Below are 25,678 nucleotides of genomic sequence, written 5' to 3' on the forward strand. Positions count from 1 at the left end.
TTTTACTTATTGTAAATAATTCTTATAGTATTTTTATCATCCTACATCGATTTCAAAGACATTGGGTTTTTATTTATATTAAAAGGGATATACATAAGGTCAAATAGAGGGCTTAAAAATACATAGAAGAATTGAAATATGTTTTATCAAATATTTTTAACTATTGAATTCAAATATAATCGCTTTTACTAACAATTCACGATTATAGAAATCAATAATTCTCAATATCAATGTATAAAATTGTAATTATGTATGAACCATTTCATTTTTGGAATTGTAAACTTAGTTTGCAAACGGTAAACAATTTTCGGTTAAAATACCCATGGAAAAATATCTTGGTTTTGGTAAACTTCATAGAATTTTGTACAAAGCTTAGAGCGATTTATTTTTATTTCAGCTTCAATTGAGTATGCAACTCAAATGTAGTAATAGTTTATATTAAATTGATTGAACATTATTTCATATTTGAGCGTAAAATATATACATAAATCTATAACATGAAAATTGCAGTTGCAAATGTTCCAGGGCTAAATTTGTCATTCATAGTCTCCAATCTGTCAATTTCAATCAAGTATAAAAACTAAAGAAAAATAAATACTTTTCTATAGATCTATATATTTTATAGTCACTAGGGAACATAATATATTGAAGCTATTTTAAAAGAATGATTTGAATCAACAAAACGCAATTCTGAGCATAGACAACATTTAATTTTTTTTTTGTAATCGATTCCTATTGATTTGCCGTGAGAATATTTTTATTTAATAAATAAGTCGATATACAATTTGCTTGATTAAATATTTCCATTTTTAACTTTCTTCCCACATACTCTACCTCTTATGATACGTAGGTGAGGTACAATATAAAAAAAAGCAATCTACATATTTTCGAAAAAACACTCTATTGATTTCTATGTTTATCGATGGTCCGCGTCTTTCTCTCGCGAGTTTGCGAGACAAACCAATCGTGTAATTTTTGGATCTTTTGATCCGTTTTCATGGCTGGCATATTATACGATTGAATGTGTTTATTAATCAAACATGAGTGATTATCCTTCTATGGCTACGCTTCAAAATAATAGCCAGACGGCAGGATATGCGAATGCTCTACAACGTGCGAGATTGGTGAGTGTTGCATTATTACAATCATATCGCCTACTCAGCGTTATAGCTTATTAATGAAGTTAACCAAAAATATGTTTTTACGAATTTCACAACGTTTTTACACAGTACCATCATCTTTTGATATATATAACTTTGTTCATCTACCTTCAATTTTGTCCTTTTACCTAACCTACATAATTTTATTCTTTAGCTTTCATTCCTTAATGTACATATTGCACAGTTGATTTTTGCCGATTAACTGTTTATTTAGTGTCAAACTATTTTGTAGGTTGCTGCAAAACTTGTAGGTGGTAGTAAGAGACCTTTGGAAGAGGGATCAGAACCGAGTCCGAAGAAATCGGCGTCAGTGGAAAGTAGTTATCAACAACAAACAATGAGGTGAGTATTTAGCTGTTATCTTGTTTTACACATCGCACATCCACTGTATTTCCCGCGTTTTTATTGCATTTTTTTAGTCTTTCATTTCAATGAAGTGAAAACCAAAAGTAAAAGTGACTGTTCAGTAAATGAATTTATAGGTATTATAACCATATTTCTAGTATAATAAAAAATGACGTAGAAATGGAACAAAAAGTGATTATAAGATCAAAAACCTAAAAATTTATGGTTTGTTATCTGTTATGTATGGTAGTAATGTTATTTATTGATATTTATAGTACAAGTTGTTTGTTACTGAAATGCTTTCTGGAACCTATATGGAAACTGCGGTTACAGAGGTGTTTACTCCATAGCATCCTCACATTGTGAGAATACCTTGTGTTTTCTAGAGATTATAGTATGCATCAAAAAGGTCCAGTGGTTAGGATTATAAAAAATCATATATTTTTTACAATACTTCGGTGGCAAATAAGCATACTGATGGTAAATGGTTGCCATGCCTAAATAGTCTAGCATAAATTTAAAACCCTGGAAATAAAGTGAAAATTAAAAAACCTTAACTTTATTTAGGATGTTTGAGTTGTTGTATTTATATATTTCCCTACCATCCAGTCTAGTTAATTCTATACATTCAATTGAGAAGAAACAGTGAGAAATTTCACTAAATTGGTTTTTTTTTACACTATCAGTGCAACAGCAGCGGCGACAGCGGCGGCGGCGGCGGCTGCGGCGCGGATTTCTGCGTCTTGTGCCCCCGGTGGGCCCCCAGCGGCTCCGCCCAGTGCCCCTCCTAGCTTCTTACCGGAACAGACTATTGATGAACGTATTAGAGTGCCTGACAAAATGGTTGGACTTAGTAAGTAAATCATTTACAATTTTTATTTCAAGAATGCCAATATTGAATCTGAGATCAGTCATATATATATTTTTTATTTAAAAAAAAATTAAATGCACAATGTGACAACTTTTTTATCTCATTTTTTTTAATGAATACTAGCATATTGATGCTTAAGTTTTTGAAGATAATAATTATAGTCTAAATTCTCAAAGAAAACAAAATTAAAGTTTTTTTTTCAGAAAAAGTAATGAATAAATTACTATTATTAGAAAATATTACACCGCCTCTATACATATATATATATATATATATAATATCTATGTTTTTATATAAAAATATATATATTTATTTAACACACAATTATAAATTTAGGCCACTGGTATGTGACATCCTTAATGAGTTTAACATGGTATTGTCAATTTTTGTCTAGTTATTGGCCGCGGCGGCGAACAGATTACACGGCTGCAGGCAGAGTCTGGATGCAAGATCCAAATGGCTCCTGATTCAGGTGGCCAGCCTGATCGCATCTGCACATTAACTGGTTCAAGGGAGGCCATAATGAGAGCCAAGTAAGTTATTTATAACACCAAGGGCGGATCGTAAATTTGTGGGGCCCTGGGCTAAAACAACTTAGGGGCCTACCTAATTATATTACTCAACTAAAAAAAATACATGGACCAAAAATAAGCGGCCAGGAATTTCACTTTCCGTTCGATAAATGCACACTTTGATGGATTAATTGGTCTCAGGGTTGTCAACATTATGATAGGTTTTTTTAATGGTTTAGTTTTTTTTTTAATCTAAATATCGCCTATTTTTTTAGTGACGGCTGGGGCCCCTTTGTATCCATGGGGCTCTGGGCTGCAGTTCAAAAACCCCGTGGGTAGATTCGGCCCTGTATATCACATGTACTCATATATTTGTTTTAGTTTGCTTGCAATTCGTTTGTAAGCTGTGTGTCTGAGCATGAATGGGATAAGACAGTGGTATTAATAATTATTATAATAGGAACCTTGGACCATTCACAAAGTGAATTGCGATCTAATCTCAAGCTAATCAGAGCTCATGGTACTACAGAACTGATATAAATATTTTGTTCATGAATACATATAAGTATAATGTATTTATTAACAAAAAAATATTTAGGAAATGCCCAGACCAATACAATCAATCATACAAATGTTGAGATCTAGGATTTGAGCTTGCAACCATTGGAAGTAAGATGGTGTGCTAAACGCTAGCCCACTGAGGTCATCAAATTACAGGATATACATTTTAGTCCTATGCAATAGTAATACGTGCGTCAATAATCGTGATATCTATGTTGCTGTTCATGTATATAGACAATTAGAATTTACCATTAGCTGGACTGTAGGCTCACTTACCATTCAAATTACATAAAAAATATTGACATTGTAATTAGATTCTCTAACAGTATCTATTATTTTTTTGGAAGTTTGTAAGAAACAAATACACCTAGGAATTGTTTATTATTGTTACACCTCGAACAGACTCCGCTCCTTTCCATCCTAAGGTTCCCTGGAAGAAATCGCTTTTCAAGGATAAGGCTGCCCATTATTACCCCTTTCTTATATGTTCATCTATACTTCTATGCTAATATTATAAAGCTGAAAAGTTTGATTGTTTGAACGCGCTAATCTCAGGAACTACTGGTTCGAATTGAAAAACTATTTTTGTGTTGGATTGTCCATTTGTCGAGGAAGGCTTTAAGCAATTTAACATTACGCTACGACCAGTAGAAATGAAGCATCAGTGAAAAATGTTGCAAAAAGGGGGAAAATTATTCATACTTGAGGGCTTCCGTTGCGTACGCTGTGTACGCTGTGTAAACGGTTCAAGTTACCCAAAAAATATGTATAAAGTGTTTTGATAACCACGCGAATGAAGTCGCAGGCACAGCTAGTACATATTTATATATTTGTACATAGTATGTAAATGTTTTTTTTATTCTTTGACGAGAATAATAAAGAATTTTCATTTCGTTTAATTTCAAATGTAACTGTGATTTTTATTCCATTAGGGAACTAGTGAATCAGATAGTCAACCATCGGGGGCGGGAAAACGCGCCACAACACCCGGATAACCCGATGGGTAACATGGGCGGCGCCGGCGGCGGCGGCGGCGTTGGCGGTGTCGGAGGAGGCATGCCGCCCATGCCCAGGGGTGGCGGCGGACTTGCCACCACGGTAAATAGCAACTGCTGTTGTTTCATTCAAAGATAGTAATAGAGCAAGAGCCCACGACTGCCAGACATACGTCATTTTAATAAACGTGAAAGTTCTTGTATGTGTGTCCCCAACACAGGTAAGAACGATCCCCAAATATGAAACCTGGATCGTGGTTCCTTTGGCAGGTACCAGGTAACAAAGGTGTAAAAAAAATCATACCAAATTCGTTATTTTAAGAAACTCCATATTTTCATATATTGTTCGTAGGACTATTATAACTTGCGCTGCTCATTGCCAGACACGTAGTGTGGTTCCAACCCCCCGCCGGACCCCCCTAAACTATACTATTTTAGAAATAAACTTACGTCATTTTAATAAAGCTGAAATTTATATATATTATTGTGAGTTCTCTCAAACTGAGTTTCCTAAATTGCCAGACAGTTTTCTTGGTTCCTTATCATACCAGACTCATTGAAACCGTATATTGGGTAACAACGGTGTATACAATTTCATATCAAATTCGTTATTTTAAGATTCTCCATTTTTTCACATATTGCTCGTAACAGTATTATAACTTGCTCTGCTCATTGCCAGACCCTTAGTGTGGTTCCAACGCCCCGCCGGACCCCCCTAAACTATACTATTTTGTAAATAAACTTACGTCATTTTAATAAAGCTGAAATTTATATATATTATTGAGAGTTCTCTCAAACTGAGTTTCCTAAATTGCCAGACAGTTTTCTTGGTTCCTTATCATACCAGACTCATTGAAACCGTATATTGGGTAACAACGGTGTATACAATTTCATATCAAATTCGTTATTTTAAGATGCTCCATTTTTTCACATATTGCTCGTAACAGTATTATATCTTGCTCTGCTCATTGCCAGACCCTTAGTGTGGTTCCAACCCCCCGCCGGACCCCCCTAAACTATACTATTTTGTAAATAAACTTACGTCATTTTAATAAAGCTGAAATTTATATATATTATTGAGAGTTCTCTCAAACTGAGTTTCCTAAATTGCCAGACAGTTTTCTTGGTTCCTTATTCCACCAGAATCATTGAAACCGTACATATATTGGATAACAACGGTGTATACAATTTCATGTCAAATTCATTATTTTAAGATGCTCCATTTTTTCACATATTGTTCGTAGCATTATTATAACTTGCGCTGCTCATTGCCAGACACGTAGTGTGGTTCCAACCCCCGCCGGACCCCCCTAAACTATACTATTTTAGAAATAAACTTACGTCATTTTAATAAAGCTGAAATTTATATATATTATTGAGAGTTCTCTCAAACTGAGTTTCCTAAATTGCCAGACAGTTTTCTTGGTTCCTTATCATACCAGACTCATTGAAACCGTATATTGGGTAACAACGGTGTATACAATTTCATATCAAATTCGTTATTTTAAGATGCTCCATTTTTACACATATTGCTCGTAACAGTATTATAACTTGCTCTGCTCATTGCCAGACCCTTAGTGTGGTTCCAACCCCCCGCCGGACAACCCTAAACTATACTATTTTATAAATAAACTTACGTCATTTTAATAAAGCTGAACTTTATATATATTATTGAGAGAACTATTAAACTGAGTTTCCTAAATTGCCAGACAGTTTTCTTGATTCCTTATCCTACCAAACTCATTGAAACCGTATATTGGGTAACAACGGTGTATACAATTTCATATCAAATTCGTTATTGTAAGATGCTCCATTTTTTCACATATTGCTCGTAACAGTATTATAACTTGCTCTGCTCATTGCCAGACCCTTAGTGTGGTTCCAACCCCCCGCCGGACCCCCCTAAACTATACTATTTTATAAATAAACTTACGTCATTTTAATAAAGCTGAAATTTATATATATTATTGAGAGTTCTCTCAAACTGAGTTTCCTAAATTGCCAGAGAGTTTTCTTGGTTCTTTATTCCACCAGAATCATTGAAACCGTATATTGGATAACAACGGTGTATACAATTTCATGTCAAATTCATTATTTTAAGATGCTCCATTTTTTCACATATTGTTCGTAGCATTATTATAACTTGCGCTGCTCATTGCCAGACACGTAGTGTGGTTCCAACCCCCGCCGGACCCCCTAAACTATACTATTTTAGAAATAAACTTACGTCATTTTAATAAAGCTGAAATTTATATATATTATTGAGAGTTCTCTCAAACTGAGTTTCCTAAATTGCCAGACAGTTTTCTTAGTTCCTTATCCTACCAGACTCATTGAAACCGTATATTGGGTAACAACGGTGTATACAATTTCATATCAAATTCGTTATTTTAAGATGCTCCATTTTTACACATATTGCTCGTAACAGTATTATAACTTGCTCTGCTCATTGCCAGACCCTTAGTGTGGTTCCAACCCCCCGCCGGACAACCCTAAACTATACTATTTTATAAATAAACTTACGTCATTTTAATAAAGCTGAACTTTATATATATTATTGAGAGATCTATTAAACTGAGTTTCCTAAATTGCCAGACAGTTTTCTTGATTCCTTATCCTACCAAACTCATTGAAACCGTATATTGGGTAACAACGGTGTATACAATTTCATATCAAATTCGTTATTGTAAGATGCTCCATTTTTTCACATATTGCTCGTAACAGTATTATAACTTGCTCTGCTCATTGCCAGACCCTTAGTGTGGTTCCAACCCCCCGCCGGACCCCCTAAACTATACTATTTTAGAAATAAACTTACGTCATTTTAATAAAGCTGAAATTTATATATATTATTGAGAGTTCTCTCAAACTGAGTTTCCTAAATTGCCAGACAGTTTTCTTGGTTCCTTATCATACCAGACTCATTGAAACCGTATATTGGGTAACAACGGTGTATACAATTTCATATCAAATTCGTTATTTTAAGATGCTCCATTTTTACACATATTGCTCGTAACAGTATTATAACTTGCTCTGCTCATTGCCAGACCCTTAGTGTGGTTCCAACCCCCCGCCGGACAACCCTAAACTATACTATTTTATAAATAAACTTACGTCATTTTAATAAAGCTGAAATTTATATATATTATTGAGAGTTCTCTCAAACTGAGTTTCCTAAATTGCCAGACAGTTTTCTTGGTTTTTTATCCTACCAGACTCATTGAAACCGTATATTGGGTAACAACGGTGTATACAATTTCATATCAAATTCGTTATTTTAAGATGCTCCATTTTTTCACATATTGCTCGTAACAGTATTATAACTTGCTCTGCTCGTTGCCAGACCCTTAGTGTGGTTCCATCCCCCCGCCGAACCCCCCTAAACTATACTATTTTATAAATAAACTTACGTCATTTTAATAAAGCTGAACCTTATATATATTATTGAGAGAACTATTAAACTGAGTTTCCTAAATTGCCAGACAGTTTTCTTGGTTCCTTATCCTACCAGACTCATTGAAACCGTATATTGGGTAACAACGGTGTATACAATTTCATACCGAATTCGTTATTTTAAGATGCTCCATTTTTTCACATATTGCTCGTAACAGTATTATAACTTGCTCTGATCGTTGTCGAACCAAGAAAACTGTCTGGCAATTTAGGAAACTCAGTTTAATAGTTCTCTCAATAACATATATAAAGTTCAGCTTTATTAAAATAACGTAAATTTATTTATAAAATAGTATAGTTTGGGGGGGTCCGGCGGGGGGTTGGAACCACACTAAGGGTCTGGCAATGAGCAGAGCAAGTTATAATACTGTTACGAGCAATATTTGAAAAAATGAAGCATCTTAAAATAACGAATTTGATATGAAATTGTATACACCGTTGTTACCCAATATACGGTTTCAATGAGTTTGGTAGGATAAGGAACCAAGAAAACTGTCTGGCAATTTAGGAAACTTAGTTTGAGAGAACTCTCAATAATATATATAAATTACAGCTTTATTAAAACAACGTAAATTTATTTATAAAATAGTATAGTTTGGGGGGGTCCGGCGGGGAGTTGGAACCACACTAAGGGTCTGGCAACGAGCAGAGCAAGTTATAATACTGTTACGAGCAATATGTGAAAAAATGGAGCATCTTAAAATAACGAATTTGATATGAAATTGTATACACCGTTGTTACCCAATATACGGTTTCAATGAGTTTGGTAGGATAAGGAACCAAGAAAACTGTCTGGCAATTTAGGAAACTCAGTTTAATAGTTCTCTCAATAATATATATAAGGTTCAGCTTTATTAAAATGACGTAAGTTTATTTATAAAATAGTATAGTTTAGGGGGTCCGGCGGGGGGTTGGAACCACACTACGTGTCTGGCAATGAGCAGCGCAAGTTATAATAATGCTACGAACAATATGTGAAAAAATGGAGCATCTTAAAATAATGAATTTGACATGAAATTGTATACACCGTTGTTATCCAATATATGTACGGTTTCAATGATTCTGGTGGAATAAGGAACCAAGAAAACTGTCTGGCAATTTAGGAAACTCAGTTTGAGAGAACTCTCAATAATATATATAAATTTCAGCTTTATTAAAATGACGTAAGTTTATTTACAAAATAGTATAGTTTAGGGGGGTCCGGCGGGGGGTTGGAACCACACTAAGGGTCTGGCAATGAGCAGAGCAAGTTATAATACTGTTACGAGCAATATGTGAAAAAATGGAGCATCTTAAAATAACGAATTTGATATGAAATTGTATACACCGTTGTTACCCAATATACGGTTTCAATGAGTCTGGTATGATAAGGAACCAAGAAAACTGTCTGGCAATTTAGGAAACTCAGTTTAATAGTTCTCTCAATAATATATATAAGGTTCAGCTTTATTAAAATGACGTAAGTTTATTTATAAAATAGTATAGTTTAGGGGGGTCCGGCGGGGGGTTGGAACCACACTACGTGTCTGGCAATGAGCAGCGCAAGTTATAATAATGCTACGAACAATATGTGAAAAAATGGAGCATCTTAAAATAATGAATTTGACATGAAATTGTATACACCGTTGTTATCCAATATATGTACGGTTTCAATGATTCTGGTGGAATAAGGAACCAAGAAAACTGTCTGGCAATTTAGGAAACTCAGTTTGAGAGAACTCTCAATAATATATATAAATTTCAGCTTTATTAAAATGACGTAAGTTTATTTACAAAATAGTATAGTTTAGGGGGTCCGGCGGGGGGTTGGAACCACACTAAGGGTCTGGCAATGAGCAGAGCAAGTTATAATACTGTTACGAGCAATATGTGAAAAAATGGAGCATCTTAAAATAACGAATTTGATATGAAATTGTATACACCGTTGTTACCCAATATACGGTTTCAATGAGTCTGGTATGATAAGGAACCAAGAAAACTGTCTGGCAATTTAGGAAACTCAGTTTGAGAGAACTCTCAATAATATATATAAATTTCAGCTTTATTAAAATGACGTAAGTTTATTTACAAAATAGTATAGTTTAGGGGGGTCCGGCGGGGGGTTGGAACCACACTAAGGGTCTGGCAATGAGCAGAGCAAGTTATAATACTGTTACGAGCAATATGTGAAAAAATGGAGAATCTTAAAATAACGAATTTGATATGAAATTGTATACACCGTTGTTACCCAATATACGGTTTCAATGAGTCTGGTATGATAAGGAACCAAGAAAACTGTCTGGCAATTTAGGAAACTCAGTTTGAGAGAACTCTCAATAATATATATAAATTTCAGCTTTATTAAAATGACGTAAGTTTATTTCTAAAATAGTATAGTTTAGGGGGGCCCGGCGGGGGGTTGGAACCACACTACGTGTCTGGCAATGAGCAGCGCAAGTTATAATAGTGCTACGAACAATATATGAAAATATGGAGTTTCTTAAAATAACGAATTTGGTATGATTTTTTTTACACCTTTGTTACCTGGTACCTGCCAAAGGAACCACGATCCAGGTTTCATATTTGGGGATCGTTCTTACCTGTGTTGGGGACACACATACAAGAACTTTCACGTTTATTAAAATGACGTATGTCTGGCAGTCGTGGGCTCTTGGGCTATAATGAAAGCACTAGTTTACGTGATTTATAATCACGAGAATTTGTAAACTCTACCCCAATAATTCTTCGTGCTATAGTCTGTTTTTTTAATTTCGGAGACTAAATTGACAGGTGTAAATGTCAAATTTTCAAATAATGTTACCTCCTATAGCGGGAAGTGGCGATACAGATTTGTTTAATCGGAAACTTTTATTTTAACATATTGCTTTAAAGATTTATGCATATATCCTTTCCACAACAGAATTTTTATTTACTTAGAAATTTATGTACATATACTAGTGTTTCCATTACTGTTGTTGTATTATATAGCATAAAAATACATTTTTGTCGTTTACATACAAATAGTATATTTTATAGTATTAAGCTATAAACCAACATTTTTATTCTATCTTTCTAACATTATTTCTAACACTATTCTATATTTCTAACAGCTACGACAACCATATATTTATTATTACTTATACTTTATTAATTTTGTGTTAATGTGTTTTAAGTAAACACACAACTCACACATTATTTCTGGATAACCTATAAAAATGGGTAATTAATATTAATTTCTGATAGTGACAAAACACTATTTAAAAAATAAAAAACTTGGCAACATCGGAAATATCAAATTTGTCTCTGGGATTAACAAACAGGCTATACATACAGCTAACATCACAGTTGCCTAGTAATAATAATAATAATAATCTCAGGACAATTCACACAGCGCCATCTAGACCGAAGTTAATTAGCTAATGTAAATTGAGCTCTATATTTTAACATAATGATAAACACCAAGTAAGTGTGATGCAGGCGAAATTGCTCGGGTTAACCAGGATGTAATATAAATTTAGAATCTATGATGGAGCTAACAGTCTCACTACTGTGATCCTAAGCTCCTAAATGAATAAAGATAATAAAACGAACCTTTTGTTTATATTTTGCCATGTTTTTTATGTGTACAGTAAACAAAGTAATTCATAGTTACGACATAACCAGTTTCATTGTTCTCATCCAACATATGGTAAGTTAACAATGAGGTGGCATAAGTCTATCTTACAAAAACAGCCCTTTTGTATTCAGTACGCACATTGACTGGGTCATTCATTATATTGCTTATTTAAATTATTTTTAATATTCCCAACCAAATGGGTACAATGGTATTCTCAGAATATGATATTGTTCATTTGTTGTAACAGCTTTATTCAAGTTTGTTTAATTTATTCTCATACACACATCATCTAGGATATGGTCTTCCAGGTTTCTTGTCTTCTTCCATGTTATTGTGCATGTTTTATTTTACATATTACATCTGTAATCCTATCTTTTCAAGTTTATAATCAATAAAAATTCTTATTTTAATAGTTTCTTTCTCCATTTTGGTGGTTTAATAATTAAACAATTTTGTTAACAGGAGGAAATAATGTTACCAGGGCCCAAAGTGGGTTTGATTATAGGCAAGAATGGCAAGACGATCAAACAGTTGCAAGAGCAATCGGGCGCCAAAATGGTTGTCATACAGGATGGACCCAACACAGAATATGTAAGTAGAATATAAACTGCCCCCCTCTGATCGATCCCCCCGTTCAAACGGGGATCGAAATTACGACGGCCTGAGCCGAGGTTCAAATCCCTAGCTGTGCTCTCAGACTAAACTAAAACTGTAAAGGCCAGCTGTGGCCAACAGCATTAGAGTAGTCCGGAAAAACAAAAAATAAATAAATACAAAACTTTAAATTAATCACTGTTACAATCATCATTATTATATAGTATAAAATAAAATCGCTGTTGCTGTCTGTCCCTGTCCATGTATGCATAAAATTTTAAAACTACGCAACTGATTTTGATGCGGTCTTTTTAATAGATAGAGTGAATCTAGAGGAAGGTTTACATATATAATACATGTAGACCCGCGCTAAGCCGGGGCGAGTAGCTAGTTTGTAATAAATTACCATCGTGTAAGGCGCAAGCTCGTTGCTCTCCTATGCCATAAACAAAAATATTATTCTGTCTTATATCACTTATTAACTCCAATCTATTGCTGAAAACTGCTTTAAAATGATATAAAAGATACATGCGACCAGACCACTACGGCGACTTTGTTTTACACTATAAAAATTATCTTTTCAATTCAACAGGAGAAGCCTCTGCGTATATCAGGCGATCCGTCTAAAGTAGAGCACGCCAAGCAGTTAGTATATGAATTGCTGGCCGAGAAGGACTTGCAGGGTGGCGGTGGTGGCGGCGCTGGAGGACAACGGCCGCAGTACGACGACGTCTACTCACCACAGGAACAAGGCAACGGACTGGCCACTAATTCTACTGAGGTGATTGTATTATACATACTGTAAGACGCATCTGTATGATAAGTAATATAATCAGTGCCGTCTTAAGCATATTCGGCGCCGTGTTGCAGGTGGACAGTCCGCGTCCCTATTGTTGTAAAAAGAAACTCAATATACTTTAATTTTTCATTTCTTAAAATATGATAACTTATATTTACAATAAAGATACATGCGTAAATCTGAATTTTAATATACTAAATTAAATATTGTTTTTTTTTATATTCATATTTAATAGGTCAACTGGTGCAGATATTGAAATTGATTGAGTTTAGAGATTAATAAAACGATATAGGCAGCGACCCCACAAGGTTTAAAAAAAACTTCTAACACAACATAGTTTAGGAAATAAGTTTTACAGAATGATGACGGTAACAAATTGCAATAGCACTGCAATTAATTTCAGTATTAACAAGGATTAACTTAACTGTTCAAAGAGTTTTTATATAATGAAGGTAAATCATGAAAGTGTATACCCTAAGCATTTTGGGCTCTGGCATATTGTAGATCTTCTGACTGACGAGAGAGAGAGACTGAGAGTCAAATATGACAGCACAAATACACTTGAAATATAACATGGTTTTTTATTCATCAGGTCTTAGTACCCAAAATCGCGGTAGGCGTAGTAATAGGCCGCGGTGGTGACATGATCAAAAAGATCCAGGCAGAGACTGGCTGCAGGGTGCAGTTTCATCAGGAGAGGGACGACGGTCCTGGAGATAAAAGGTATTTCTTTAATTTATTTGTTCATAGTAATGCAATACACAGTACATTTCAAAATTGAAGAATAATCGGGAGAATAGGTTCATCATGATGAATTTTTCTTGTATACCATACCTTATGCTTTGGACCACCATACTTTGGACATGATCAGACATAATATCATTAGTCATTCTACATACTCGTTTCTCCGGTTAATATATACTATTCTAGAAAGCAGAATATTTTCAGTCATCTAGAAAGTGTCTCCAAATTAGTAGGATTCATATAGCAACCTATATGTTAATCATCATCTCAGCCCGGAAGACGTTCATTGCTGAACAAAGGCTATGTGACTACAAGCCATTAATTAAAGTTGTATTTCTAGGTGTTACCTGCAAGGCAAACCGCACCAAGTGGAGCAGGCCAGACAAATGATTGACGACCTGATTTCAAGTGTCAATGTAGGTGTAAGTTAATATCAGAAAATTAATATATTAAAAAGTTTATTTGTATGTATATAATATGTATGTATGTTGGATGATACTCTCTAAATGGAATGTCATATTCATCAGGTTGTGGACAGAAACTTGTTAAAAACAGAAATACAGTGATACCTCATTGAGACTAAAATGAGAAATGTTACCGAACAAATTAAACTCATGAGTTTACTTTTAATATAATAATATAATTTTATTTAAATAACAATATTGGCCCATCTTTATATATAAAACTTACGTGTCACATTGTTTATCCTCGATAGATTCCTAAACTACTGAACCGATTGCAAATTTGATTTGCACATTTTGTGTGATTTGATCCAACTTGCAAGATAGGAGGATAACTTACATCTTAATTTATAGCCTCAATATTATTTAACCTTAGCCACAGCAACGCGTGACCGGATCTGCTAGTATTATATATACCTTAAGGACTAACATATAAAATAATAATATTGGTTTCTTGGTCACCACTCTCTTCTGTCAGTAGTCTTTCTTCGTTAATTTGGATAACACACCCGGGCCAATTTATATATGTTCTATTCACTAACCTAAACTAACAGTCCCAAATCCATGTGAATATAATAACGGAATAAAACTTCCGGATGTGATGTAGAGACGAGATCAGGAAGTGAGATCGAGCGGACGCGGCCGCGGAGGCTCGGGTCAAAGGAATGGTGACCGCGGGGACTTCCAGCAGTGGCAGGAGAACCCGGAGATACGAGTCACCTTCACCGTCTCCAACGTCAAGTGCGGCCTGATCATCGGCAGGGGTAAGGTCTTATGGACGATAATGGAATGGTGCACCTGCATTCGCTAATGGTTTACGCTGGCGGGGCACCAGTGGAGAATAAGATGGGCATACGGTCAGGTCAGTTAGCTTAGTGGTAAATTTATCACAATGTCTTTCAGGGGGAAATGTATGTCAATCTGACATTCTGACATGGTATATTGTTAGCAATGGAGTTAGTAGTCCACATTATTAACAATCCCTTTTCCCTCCTCATCGGCAAGGATTAGTGATTTAACAGCCATTTACGATAGGCTGTACCTATTGAACCGATGTTTGTAGAGCTCTAATAAGGGATGATCAATGTGAGATAATTATTATTACTAGTGGTCGCCCAATAGTAAGAATTTGTCGAATCGAATAATTAGTTCGAGCATAATTAATTTAAATTATGGTTATTTTTCCCAGTAAGACTATAGAGTATATTTTCTTGAATTAGGTGTTATTTTGCAGAAGTCAATTTCAGTACTACACAAATATTCAGTGCGGAAACTTAACTACCGTTATGAACTTTTCTAATAATTATCAAATTCCGACCTTTATTGAGTCTATACCCACATTGTAATATGAGTGTAGACTCAATACTATAACTCAAAACAAAATAAAAATATAAATCTATTTAGCACTATACACAAATATACCACAGATACTGGCAACTCCAATGTTCATTCAATTTCAAGTAATTACATTATTTTTCCTTCTTCTGATGATAACACTGTACCCGCCAGGTGGTGAAGTGATAAAGCAGATGAACGCCCAAACTGGTGCACACTGCGAGGTGGACCGGCGAGCCACCAGCGCCGATCGTAACACGCGCACGTTCTACATCCGCGGACATCCGGACGCGGTCGACGCCTGCAAGCGGCTCATCATGGAGAAAGTCGGCATGGTACGTACACACTTTTATAAATACATCATATATATCGCTATTAAAATATATAGGTTGATGATAGAAGGGTGAAAATTTGGGGTTGTATGTAATTTTTAATTATATTATAAAAAAGTAAAAAATAGTGGAAAAAATAATGTTGGCGTTGGGCAAATCTTATCATTTAGGGGTATCAAAAATAGATAGTAGCCGATTCACATTTAGCACAGAAAAAACACGAATCTAATATTGAATTACATTAGAGTACAAAGCGTGAACAGGTACGAAACGATGCACTATAATGTTGCGTTCATTAGAACTAAAAAAGTTTCAAAGTAAAAAGTGTTTAAAATTTTAATTTTGAATTTTACTCAAAATACTGAATTAAAAAACAATCTACAACTGTGGCCAGTACTAAAACATTGTCTGTTTAAAATATTAAATTTTGAATGTTACTCAAAAAATCTACGATAGTGGCCAGTATTAAAACATTAACAATGAGTATTTATGTGCAGCCGGTGAACTTCATACAAGATGGCGGCAACAATGGCGGCGGTGGTAACGGCAACGGTGGCGGTCCCGGCGGGGAGTTCTACGGGGGCGGTGGCGGCGGTGGTGGCGGCGGCCCACCCGCCTGGAGCTACAACCCCCACTGGCACCAACCCAACCCCGCGCAGCAGCCACAGGTAAACAATCACAGATTATCACTTTTTATTTATTATAAGTAAGGCGATTAGTTACATTATTATTATAAAACTTGTACGAAACACCATTACACATCCTATGTGTTTGTAGCCCATTCATGCATAAATGAAATATTACCTTTAGAAAGTATACACTATCCTGAGGAGATGAAAACTATCGACCTCTCCTCATTGTTAAGCATAAAGCACCTGGCAAAAGCCCTAACCCCACAATAAAAGTAGGTGAGATGTGGCCAGTTAGCGGCCAGTTAGTGAATGTATCGAGCTGCATTTATCTGTCACGCAGCAACAAATGCAGATAAACCCGGCGACTGGGCAGGCGGACTACTCGCAGCAGTGGATCGACTACTACCGCTCGCTGGGGCTCCTCAAGGAGGCGGAGGCCATCGAGCAGCAGGCCAAGCAGCAGCAAGGTAAATGAATGAAACTCTTTATTGTTCTTCTCAAAAATACAGTTACATACACAATTATATATAAAATGATAATAAATAAGACAAAGAGGTAACAACGGACGGTGGCTTGATGGGATACTTAGGATGATCGCGGGTTCGATTCCTTGCAACATGAAGATATATAAATAAGAATCATCTTTATTCAATTAAACTTACTATAAGCACTCTTGAATAGTTATTTTTTATTCTACCACTCATTCGGAACGCAGACTCATCTTAAAATGAACGAGCAAGAGAGTCGTATGTTGCTCTTTTAAATAAATGTCGTTCTAAGTAAACACATTAACGAGAATAAATTTAATTCGTATACATGAGTATGATATCGGCAGCTCCCGTAATTTTCCTAATCGCACGTATAGAGTTTGAAGTTATCCGCGAGGCGTCAATTTGCGACGTAGTTAATAAGAGAGCGGTGTCAGGTGGCGGCGGCGGAGGCGGCGGGCCGGCGAGCGCGGCCCCGGGCGCGGGCGCGGGGCCGGGCCCGGGCGCGGGCGGGCCGGGCGGGCCGGGCGCGGCGGGCGCGGCGGGCGCGGCGGGCGGCGCGGGCCCGGCCGGGGGCTCGCCCGCCGGCGCCGACTACAGCGCGCAGTGGGCCGAGTACTACCGCAACATCGGCAAGGTCAAGGAGGCGGAGGCCATCGAGGCGCAGATCAAGCTCAAGGTATGAATCTGTTGTTTTATATTTTTAAATTTAGAACAGTGCCCTTCTGTTTTTAAATGTCGTCCATATGTCGGATACGACGTGCGTCATACGTCTATGGATGGGGTTTTTTTTAAGGTTAATGGAATGGCGCTAACTAGAAACTATTACTAGAAATATTTGATTGCTTTTTTGAGTATTTATTGCTCCACGTGTCTGTAAGGACAGTATGTTTTTATTATGTCCTTGATAATTAATTAAAATTATAATTTTGAAATTTATTTATACAGAATGGTGGCTGTAGTCATTTTAATGGGTTAAATACTAAAACAACAGTGAAGTTTTAGTACTTAAATCGCCCGAATCGTTGGATTTCACAATGAAGTTTGTCTTCATCAGCAACAAGCGCAAGGGTCCGGTGGTATGCAGCAGCCGCCACAGCCGCCGCAGCAGGCCACGCCCAGCCCGGCCGCCCCCGGAGGCAGCTCGCCCATGGTGGGCGGCCAGTACCCGCAGTACCCCGTGTACCCGGGCGGAGTGTACCCCGGGTACGCGCCCTACCCAGGGTACGCGCCTTCCGGACCGGACCACCAGCAGTGAACGTCAGTATACACATCTCCCTTTAATTTAAATCACATGCTAACATAGTAATCGTTTAAGAGTGCGTTTCACGAAATATATCCTTGACAATGTATGATGTAATTATTTTAGTTCACAATAAATATGAATCGGCGCCCTCGGACCCCGAACCACCAGTAACGGAGAACTTCAATACACCCATGTCTCTTTAATTCAATCTACACGCTAACATAGTAAACGTACGGTATAAACATTTTTGTTCAGAATAAATTATGACTGAAAAAAACATAATGTATAACACCAGAGTACTCTGACATCAAAGTACCAACCTTTCGGAAAATGGATTTATAACATCCGCAAGCCAACTCTACAACTACACACTTTCCCAGCTTTCGATTACATACTTCCGTTTCCCTTTTTACAAAAATACTCTCACAGGTTGCACCTAGGCTAAAGACGGAAATAAAAATATAACTTTTGAAATAAATGTTTTATTCATTATTTATTTCTACTAGCTGTACCCGCGACTTCGTTCGCGTGGAATTTAACTTAAGGGGGTCTTCCTATGTGACGGCCTGTTTTTTAGGGATATTTTAGGATTTTTTTTCTACGACCAGTAAATATTTAGAGCTTCAAGTTTTTTTATCATTTATTAACACATATTTGGACAGTATAAATATAAAATTTCAGCTAAAAATATTCAGTCAAACTAGAGTTACAGCGCTCTGAACACCCCCGCCTCGAAAAAAAGAGCTCCCACTTCCTCCACGATTCCGGCTGATCGGCTTATCTGAAAAAAAAAAAAAACGGCGTTTTAATTTGTAGGCTTAAAAGCACGGAATGACCTATAATCAAATGAATATAAAAAAAATTGGATTTTTGATAGACATTTGAAATAAAAGTTGCAAATTAGGCGTTTTTTTTTTGTTTTTTGCTATAAAAAAATCGAAGTTTTGAAAATTTTCGATTGATAATAGTTCATTCCATGCGTTTACATATAGTGAGTGTGCCCTGTAAATTTCAAGTAATTCGGTCCAGCCGTTTCTGAGATACAATGGAGGAAAGTTTGAAAAACACAGTTTTGAGAAAAACGCGTTTAAAGTTTCAAGTCCGTTAAAAACTATTAAAATATCAACTTACTCTCAATCGGCGATGCCTGGTCCATAGAGTATTCCTTCCTCTTCCTCGTGAAACTCTTTTAAAGCAGATTGTTCAGCTCTTGAGTCAATCCTGGCTTGTTTAACGACATCACTTACGCGCCGCTCAGAGCGTAAGATTCGCTTTTCATCCCGTTTCTCAACATACGCTTGGGCTTCACGACCAACAGGGCATCCCATAATCGACATAACTTTTAAAATACCTTGAAAACCTTCATTAAAGATAATAACTGCTAAGTAGCTAGCAATTTCAACAACTTTGGGACCAGAATGAAGATGTTTAGGAGCGAAAGTCCAAATCAAAGAATTCAAAGATTCGTTATTGTTTTGTGTCTCTGCTCCTAAACAACGAATTAATATAACGTCTTTCGATAAATCTTCGAAAACCGGTTTGATAACTCCAAAATGGACTTGCGGAATTAGAGGTGGTTTATCGTGATGAAATTGGTCCAGTTCATTATTAGCTTTAGCCTTACGCCATTTACACCAACTGTCTTCGCCTTCTGGACAAAATTGATGCTGAGGGTTTTCATCAGAAGAACATTTGTGATAGTACGTTGCCCAAACTTCCGTTCTCATATCTTCAAGCGAATCTGGATGGCGTCGAATTGCTAATCCGTAGACTTTTGTAATTTCTTGGATAACTTTAAAATTTATGCTCCTTTTCTGTTTAAGTCTGTAGAAACGTGTCTAAACTTGTATAAACAAATATATTAATAAAAGGGAGGCCAGGTATAAAGCCGACGGTACACAATAGGCCCGGTCTCTAACTGCCAACTCACCGCTCCGAACCGCTCTTTCTTTTACCTGCTGTATCTTTAAAACGACTTCGAATTTTCTAAAATCGCTTTACTACCGTATTCTAGACATGTTAAGGGAGCAATTTATGAAAAAAAAAATCGATTTTTTCAACCCATCACATAGGAAGACCCCCTTAAATCTACACGCTAACATAGTAAACGTATATTTTTTATTCACAAAAAATTATAACACAGTACTTCCTAAAATAAAAGTAGATTTATAACGTGAGATTACATACTTTACTAGGCTAAAGACGGAAATAAAAATATAACTTTTGAAAAAAAATTTAATTCATTATTGTTTTCTACTAGCTGTACCCGCGACTTCGCGTGGAATTTAACTTTATTTTTCTAAAATAAAAGTAAAGTTACTCCTTATTACATCTCGTCAAAATCGGTGCAGCCATTTCAGAAATTAGCCGGAACAAACGGACAGAGGAACAAAAATTGTAAAAAATGTTATTTTGGTGTATGTACCGTATTTTATATGCATGTAGTAGAAAACGGTTATTTCAATATTACAGACTCTCAAATTTTATTTATATGTATAGATAATATTTCATTTTAAACGTTAATCGTTCATTTTAAAGTTTCTTTGGACATAGGAATTATTACGTGAAACTCAATCTAATATACACTTCTTATAATAGGTATTACTTTATATTGATTTATTTTAATATTGTATTATAATGTGCTTACTAGATACTGTTATAAATATCAATGCTATTAATTTGTGTAATATATATGTACTAGCTTATGCCTATCTGCGTTTGACTGTACTTGATTACAATTTATCTCTTACAAGAAGACATTACAGATGTAAAATTATCATATATACATATCTGTAATATTCAGTTCAATCAACTGTTAGCATGAATGATTTTCCTATTTTATTATTCTTGGTGGTGGCTCAAGACAGTTCTTTCTAGAATCTTATTGATTAAACAAATAATCTTGCTGTTGGGAATGAAAATGGAAATTGATAATATATATAAGATAAACTTTCAAAATGTTCTACGGACGTATGTTTTTTTTTTTTTTTTTCAATATTTGATAATGGGACACCTGCCTGCTTTAACGGTATATGGTGGCGGGCCAGTGGAAGATGTACATAAAAGATCAGTTAGCCTATGACGAATTCGATATCCACTTGACTAACATGGTATAGTAAGTAGCAATGGAGCCATTAGTTTCCTAACTTCTCGCGCGTACTTATTGTTTTCTTTTATGGATGATAATGCAATGATGCACCCGTCTGCGCTAACGGTATACGCTGTCAGGACATCAGTGGAGTATGATAAAACGAGCATAAAGTCAAATCAATCCATCTTGGCAAATGCTAATTAACCACGATGGTTTCCAGGGGAAACAACGTGGAGGTTAACCTGACATGGTACACAGCCATATTACTAACAATCCCCTTCTCTGCCGAACGTTAGTAGGGTAGAACAGAATAAAATGGAATGTACGTGTGGAGGTGAAATGGAATTCACCTGGTTATCGAGTATAGGGTCACAGGTACCGAACCTTGACATATCAGTCTTTTGGAATAACAAAGTGTTGTGCCTCGGATAAGAGAGGAACTCGTTAGTATTCCATGGATTCACTTATTTTTCCGGACTAATCTAGTGCTGTTGGCCGCAGCTGGCCTTTACTGCTTCTCCAGACGATAGTCCTGTCGTCCGTTGGAAGGATAGTCCAAGGATTATGGGACCTGCCTGACGGATACTATTTAGTCTGAAGGCACCGTTAGGGCTTCGAACCTCGATTCAGTCAGTCGTAATATCGTTTAAATTGGACGGGGGTCAGTCGAAGGGGAAAAGGTTTCACCGTGCGGTTGTCGCGTCGATAGTATGGAACAGAGAGAAACTCCGAGCAGCTCCCGGGACGTGACCCGTGTGTATGTTAGGGGCCCCTTTGTTTATACGTCAACATTTGCCTTCACCGCTCGTGTTTCTCTTCCTGCCCAAACAAATCACGTACACTGCCTGTAATGCTATTCATGTATATAGACGACGATAATTACCATCAGATGGGTCATCAGCTTGTCCAATCCAGTTACAAAAATAACATAAATATGTTCCTATGTAGCTGTGATGATAAGCAACAGTTATATGGAAGTGGCTGAAATAAAGCCGTAGTTTTGATGAAAATAAAACCAATAAATTATGTCTTTATTTGTATATTTGTACTACAGATAAATATTATGTCTATATTTACTTAAAATTGCTAATTCATAACCTAAGTCCCCTAAAAATTATTTAATGGAACATTTTCTATTTACAAAGTTTAGGTATATTTTTATGAATGTGTGAGGTTAGAAAGTATTATAAAATATTATATGTTGCCTGTAATGGTTACTAAAAGTCTAAAGAAATTATATTTTGACTGAATTTTGTATTATATTAATACGTGAAGCAATACAAAAGAGTGTTATTTCTTATACTTATAGTATATATAGAGAAAGAGGGCAGATTGCCAATGTATTTTATTAAAATTATGCATAATAAATACCAATAAATCTGTTAAAAAATCATTACATACACAACCACGTATTCGATATACACATGTATATATATATATAGTCTTTGACAATAAAACCTTAATAATCTTCAAACATTAAATTTGAATTAATTATGGTCGACTTTCGACCACTGGACCACCACTAGTTTTAATAAGTTTTTGTATTTTTGAATGTTGAATCCGGCAACGATTATACTTTTAAATAACATGATTGTGTTTTAACCAATTTTGGAACCGGGAAAGCGAATATACGTATAAAAAATTATTTTCGACAGATTTTGACTAGCGTTGAACGTAGGTTTTAGATGAAAATGTGTGCACGGTAGTTACGTGGCTCCACTTTTGATTGCATAGTGTTCCAACGGATATTTTTTAGATGATCTGAGTTTATAACTTAAAATTTATAACAAATAAAAAAAACGTTAAAAGTATTCATTTTAAAATCAACTTTCGTACAATGTTTATAGGATTCTTATTACAATATTATTTCTACTGCTTTACCTTTGTGCATGTCATTCATAGTATTATTTTTGGGTCACTGGTACATTAATTCGAGTATAATATTTATTTTACAGGCTTTTAAATTTTTATCGCATGTATTTAATTGTAATCTCTTTCAGTTTGCATGACTGAAATGTAATTACTATACAATAATTATGATTTTATTTTATGCTATAATATATTTGTGAAATGTAGTATGTCTTGCCCTAGTCTTAAATTGTAATGTAACAGCACAGCTCTGCCTACCACGTAAGGATCCTGGCGTAAATATAGATAGATATATAGCACAGGTATTGTTCAGCACAAAAGTGAATCAGGATATTGCTTCATAATGGATAACTAATACATACATATAGTTAACAGCTGTATATTTAGTGTTTTGAATAATCAATTTATTATTCACTATCTCCTACCTATACTACAGGTAGTAGATACTAATTAGTAATAAAGGATATACCAATCCTAAAACCAGGTAGAATATTTTATTAGAAACATCTTTCATTCACTTTTTTCTTTTAATTTCGATTGTTGTTTGGGTATCTCCGTTATTACTAACACTGGGTGTGGGTTGGTTATATCCTTTACAAATAGTTCTACGTTACATTTTTCTTATTCATATAAATGCCATAAAACAACTTATTAACTTATTTTAATTGTGTAAGATTTTACTAAGTAACATAAATAGTATTATAGGTATTTATTTTAGCTTTTATTTTTATGATTAATATATACTTTAAGTGATTTATCAACATAATTATAATTTAAAATAGATTTCTACTATGTCAGTTGACAGCCCTAATAAATATTCTTTTAGTAGAATTTAGTCCTTGAACATTGGCTCTAGTATTACAGAAACATGTTTGTTACATTATGATTTAATTCTATGGTGTATCGACACGGTTATGTTTTGATACAACTGTTTAGTGTATGTAGTGTTGCAGATGTAGGCCTGTGCCGGGGTTGCCTGCTCACGAGAACGCAAAAAATACCAAAATTTATATAAAAACTACCAAAATCTACTGTTTTGCCCTTTTTGCCATGTTCGTTTGTTCTGATTGCAGAGCGCTGACTGCCGAGTATCAAGAAAACAAGAGGATGTAGCCTGTAAATGTTATTTTAAGCAAAATTTTTACTAAAACACACGTCACGATCGCCCTTCGATCACCCACAATAAATAATATACACTACTATTATAAAATAGTCAATCGTTCAAAGATAAAAAAATAAATTAGGTCACTATATTACGCAATCAATTTTGATTATATATTCCAAAGTACAGTCTGTACAATAATGGTTATAGTTATAGCTCCTTGTATTCTTAAAATTGTTATAGAAAAATTGTCAATTCAATAAGCATTGTATGTCAACTTAATATAAGCTTTTATTCCTACATTGACGTTTCTCTATCGCAATATAATACGACATAATGTAAAAGACATTAATTAGATATATCGTAACATAATGTTTTTAATTTTATTCATAAGTTATATAAATACGAATAGGTCTCTCTTCTCTTTGCACTAATTCGTTTTTAGAACGGTTAACTTCATTGTGCGGGCATTACATACGCCGTCGACTTTTATTTTATGCCGCATTATAATTTTGTCAGCATTTAGGTTAACTAGACACGCTGGCAGTCGCTAAAGAAACGCCAATAGCCAATCAAACGATTTCGCGCTCTACTTGCATTGAAATCCGTTACATATCAATTTATTTCTTGTGGGTTACAATGTTTTATTTGTAAATTGTATCAATACATGAGATTATACTAAATTTAACAAATCACGGCTGTGTGGTCAATATATACATATATATAATTTCGACTGTGTAATTACCTATGTTCGTATTTCCATGTACCTATTGAACTGTCGTTAATTATTTTGTGCCAATTGACAATCTGTCCAGGTTTGTAATGTACCACACTGCTTTTAAATAAGAATCGGACGAAGGAGCGTTAGAGCGCCATGGTGCGATCGCATTGAGATACTTCGTCGCCGCGGAGTCGAGGTAACGCACCACTGAGTGACTAGTATATAGAATTGTAATTTTTATTGTGTGTAACATGATAATCTCTTACTTGTCGACCGCTGTTTTGGCTTTACCCCTCCCCGCGAGGTGCGAGGCGTAAAGCTGAAACACTATCATGATATGAAAATATATAGGTGTGTAAGATAGGCATTACTATTAGTACGTTCGGTCTTGCTATTCTTCCAGACCATTAGGTTGTAAACATATATGCTACACGATTTAGAATATGTATTTTTTTTTCTAAGTTATAGCTTCGGTAATTATCCCATAGGGACAGTGTATAGCAGAAGTAAAAAGGTAATGTAATATTATTCTACATTCCCCGACATTGTTCAGTATAATAAAATTATAACGCGATCCATTGGCACACGACGGATGTCCCTCAACTTTTGTATTAATATTTAAGAGATAAAGTGTATGTTATTGACATATTGTGTGTTCATTTTATTTCTAACTATGGTTTCTCTCCACAGAACCTTGAGGTAAGTGACCCTATAAAGATTAATTCACACTGCACCGTAATTACATTGTGGTTTCATGTATATTTATTCTGAT

The 25,678-nt window shown here is 35.4% G+C and overlaps 1 protein-coding gene across 2 annotated transcripts; it reads left to right on the forward strand.

Moving 5' to 3' along the window:
• The first annotated feature begins 905 nt into the window (after positions 1–905).
• LOC131849595 (far upstream element-binding protein 2) lies at positions 906–25,550 on the forward strand. 2 transcript variants are annotated; one of them, XM_059199698.1, is made up of 16 exons: positions 906–1,124; positions 1,393–1,502; positions 2,192–2,358; positions 2,771–2,909; positions 4,382–4,547; positions 11,955–12,083; positions 12,679–12,867; positions 13,478–13,608; positions 13,970–14,051; positions 14,698–14,854; positions 15,600–15,760; positions 16,255–16,425; positions 16,730–16,856; positions 17,315–17,556; positions 17,935–18,137; positions 24,157–25,550. In XM_059199698.1, exons 1-15 carry the CDS (start codon positions 1,041–1,043, stop codon positions 18,133–18,135), a joined length of 2,256 nt encoding a protein of 751 aa, XP_059055681.1. In that variant the 5' UTR covers positions 906–1,040; the 3' UTR covers positions 18,136–18,137; positions 24,157–25,550. The 2 variants fall into 2 exon arrangements, with proteins under 2 accessions (XP_059055681.1, XP_059055682.1); XM_059199699.1 differs by having other exon boundaries at positions 13,970–14,045.
• Positions 25,551–25,678: the final 128 nt, after the last annotated feature.

Source organism: Achroia grisella, unplaced genomic scaffold, assembly GCF_030625045.1.
Source record: "Achroia grisella isolate CSIRO2021 unplaced genomic scaffold, CSIRO_AGI_Agris_v1 utg660, whole genome shotgun sequence".
In the NCBI taxonomy this organism is placed as follows: Eukaryota; Metazoa; Arthropoda; class Insecta; order Lepidoptera; family Pyralidae; genus Achroia; species Achroia grisella.

Excerpts from the sequence above, each read along its gene's own strand:
- LOC131849595 (XM_059199698.1), top strand. The coding sequence starts at position 1,041 with ATGAGTGATTATCCTTCTATGGCTACGCTTCAAAATAATAGCCAGACG. Across the intron at positions 2,359-2,770 it reads TGACAAAATGGTTGGACTTA|TTATTGGCCGCGGCGGCGAA; the intron begins GTAAGTAAATCA and ends ATTTTTGTCTAG. Across the intron at positions 12,084-12,678 it reads ATGGACCCAACACAGAATAT|GAGAAGCCTCTGCGTATATC; the intron begins GTAAGTAGAATA and ends TCAATTCAACAG.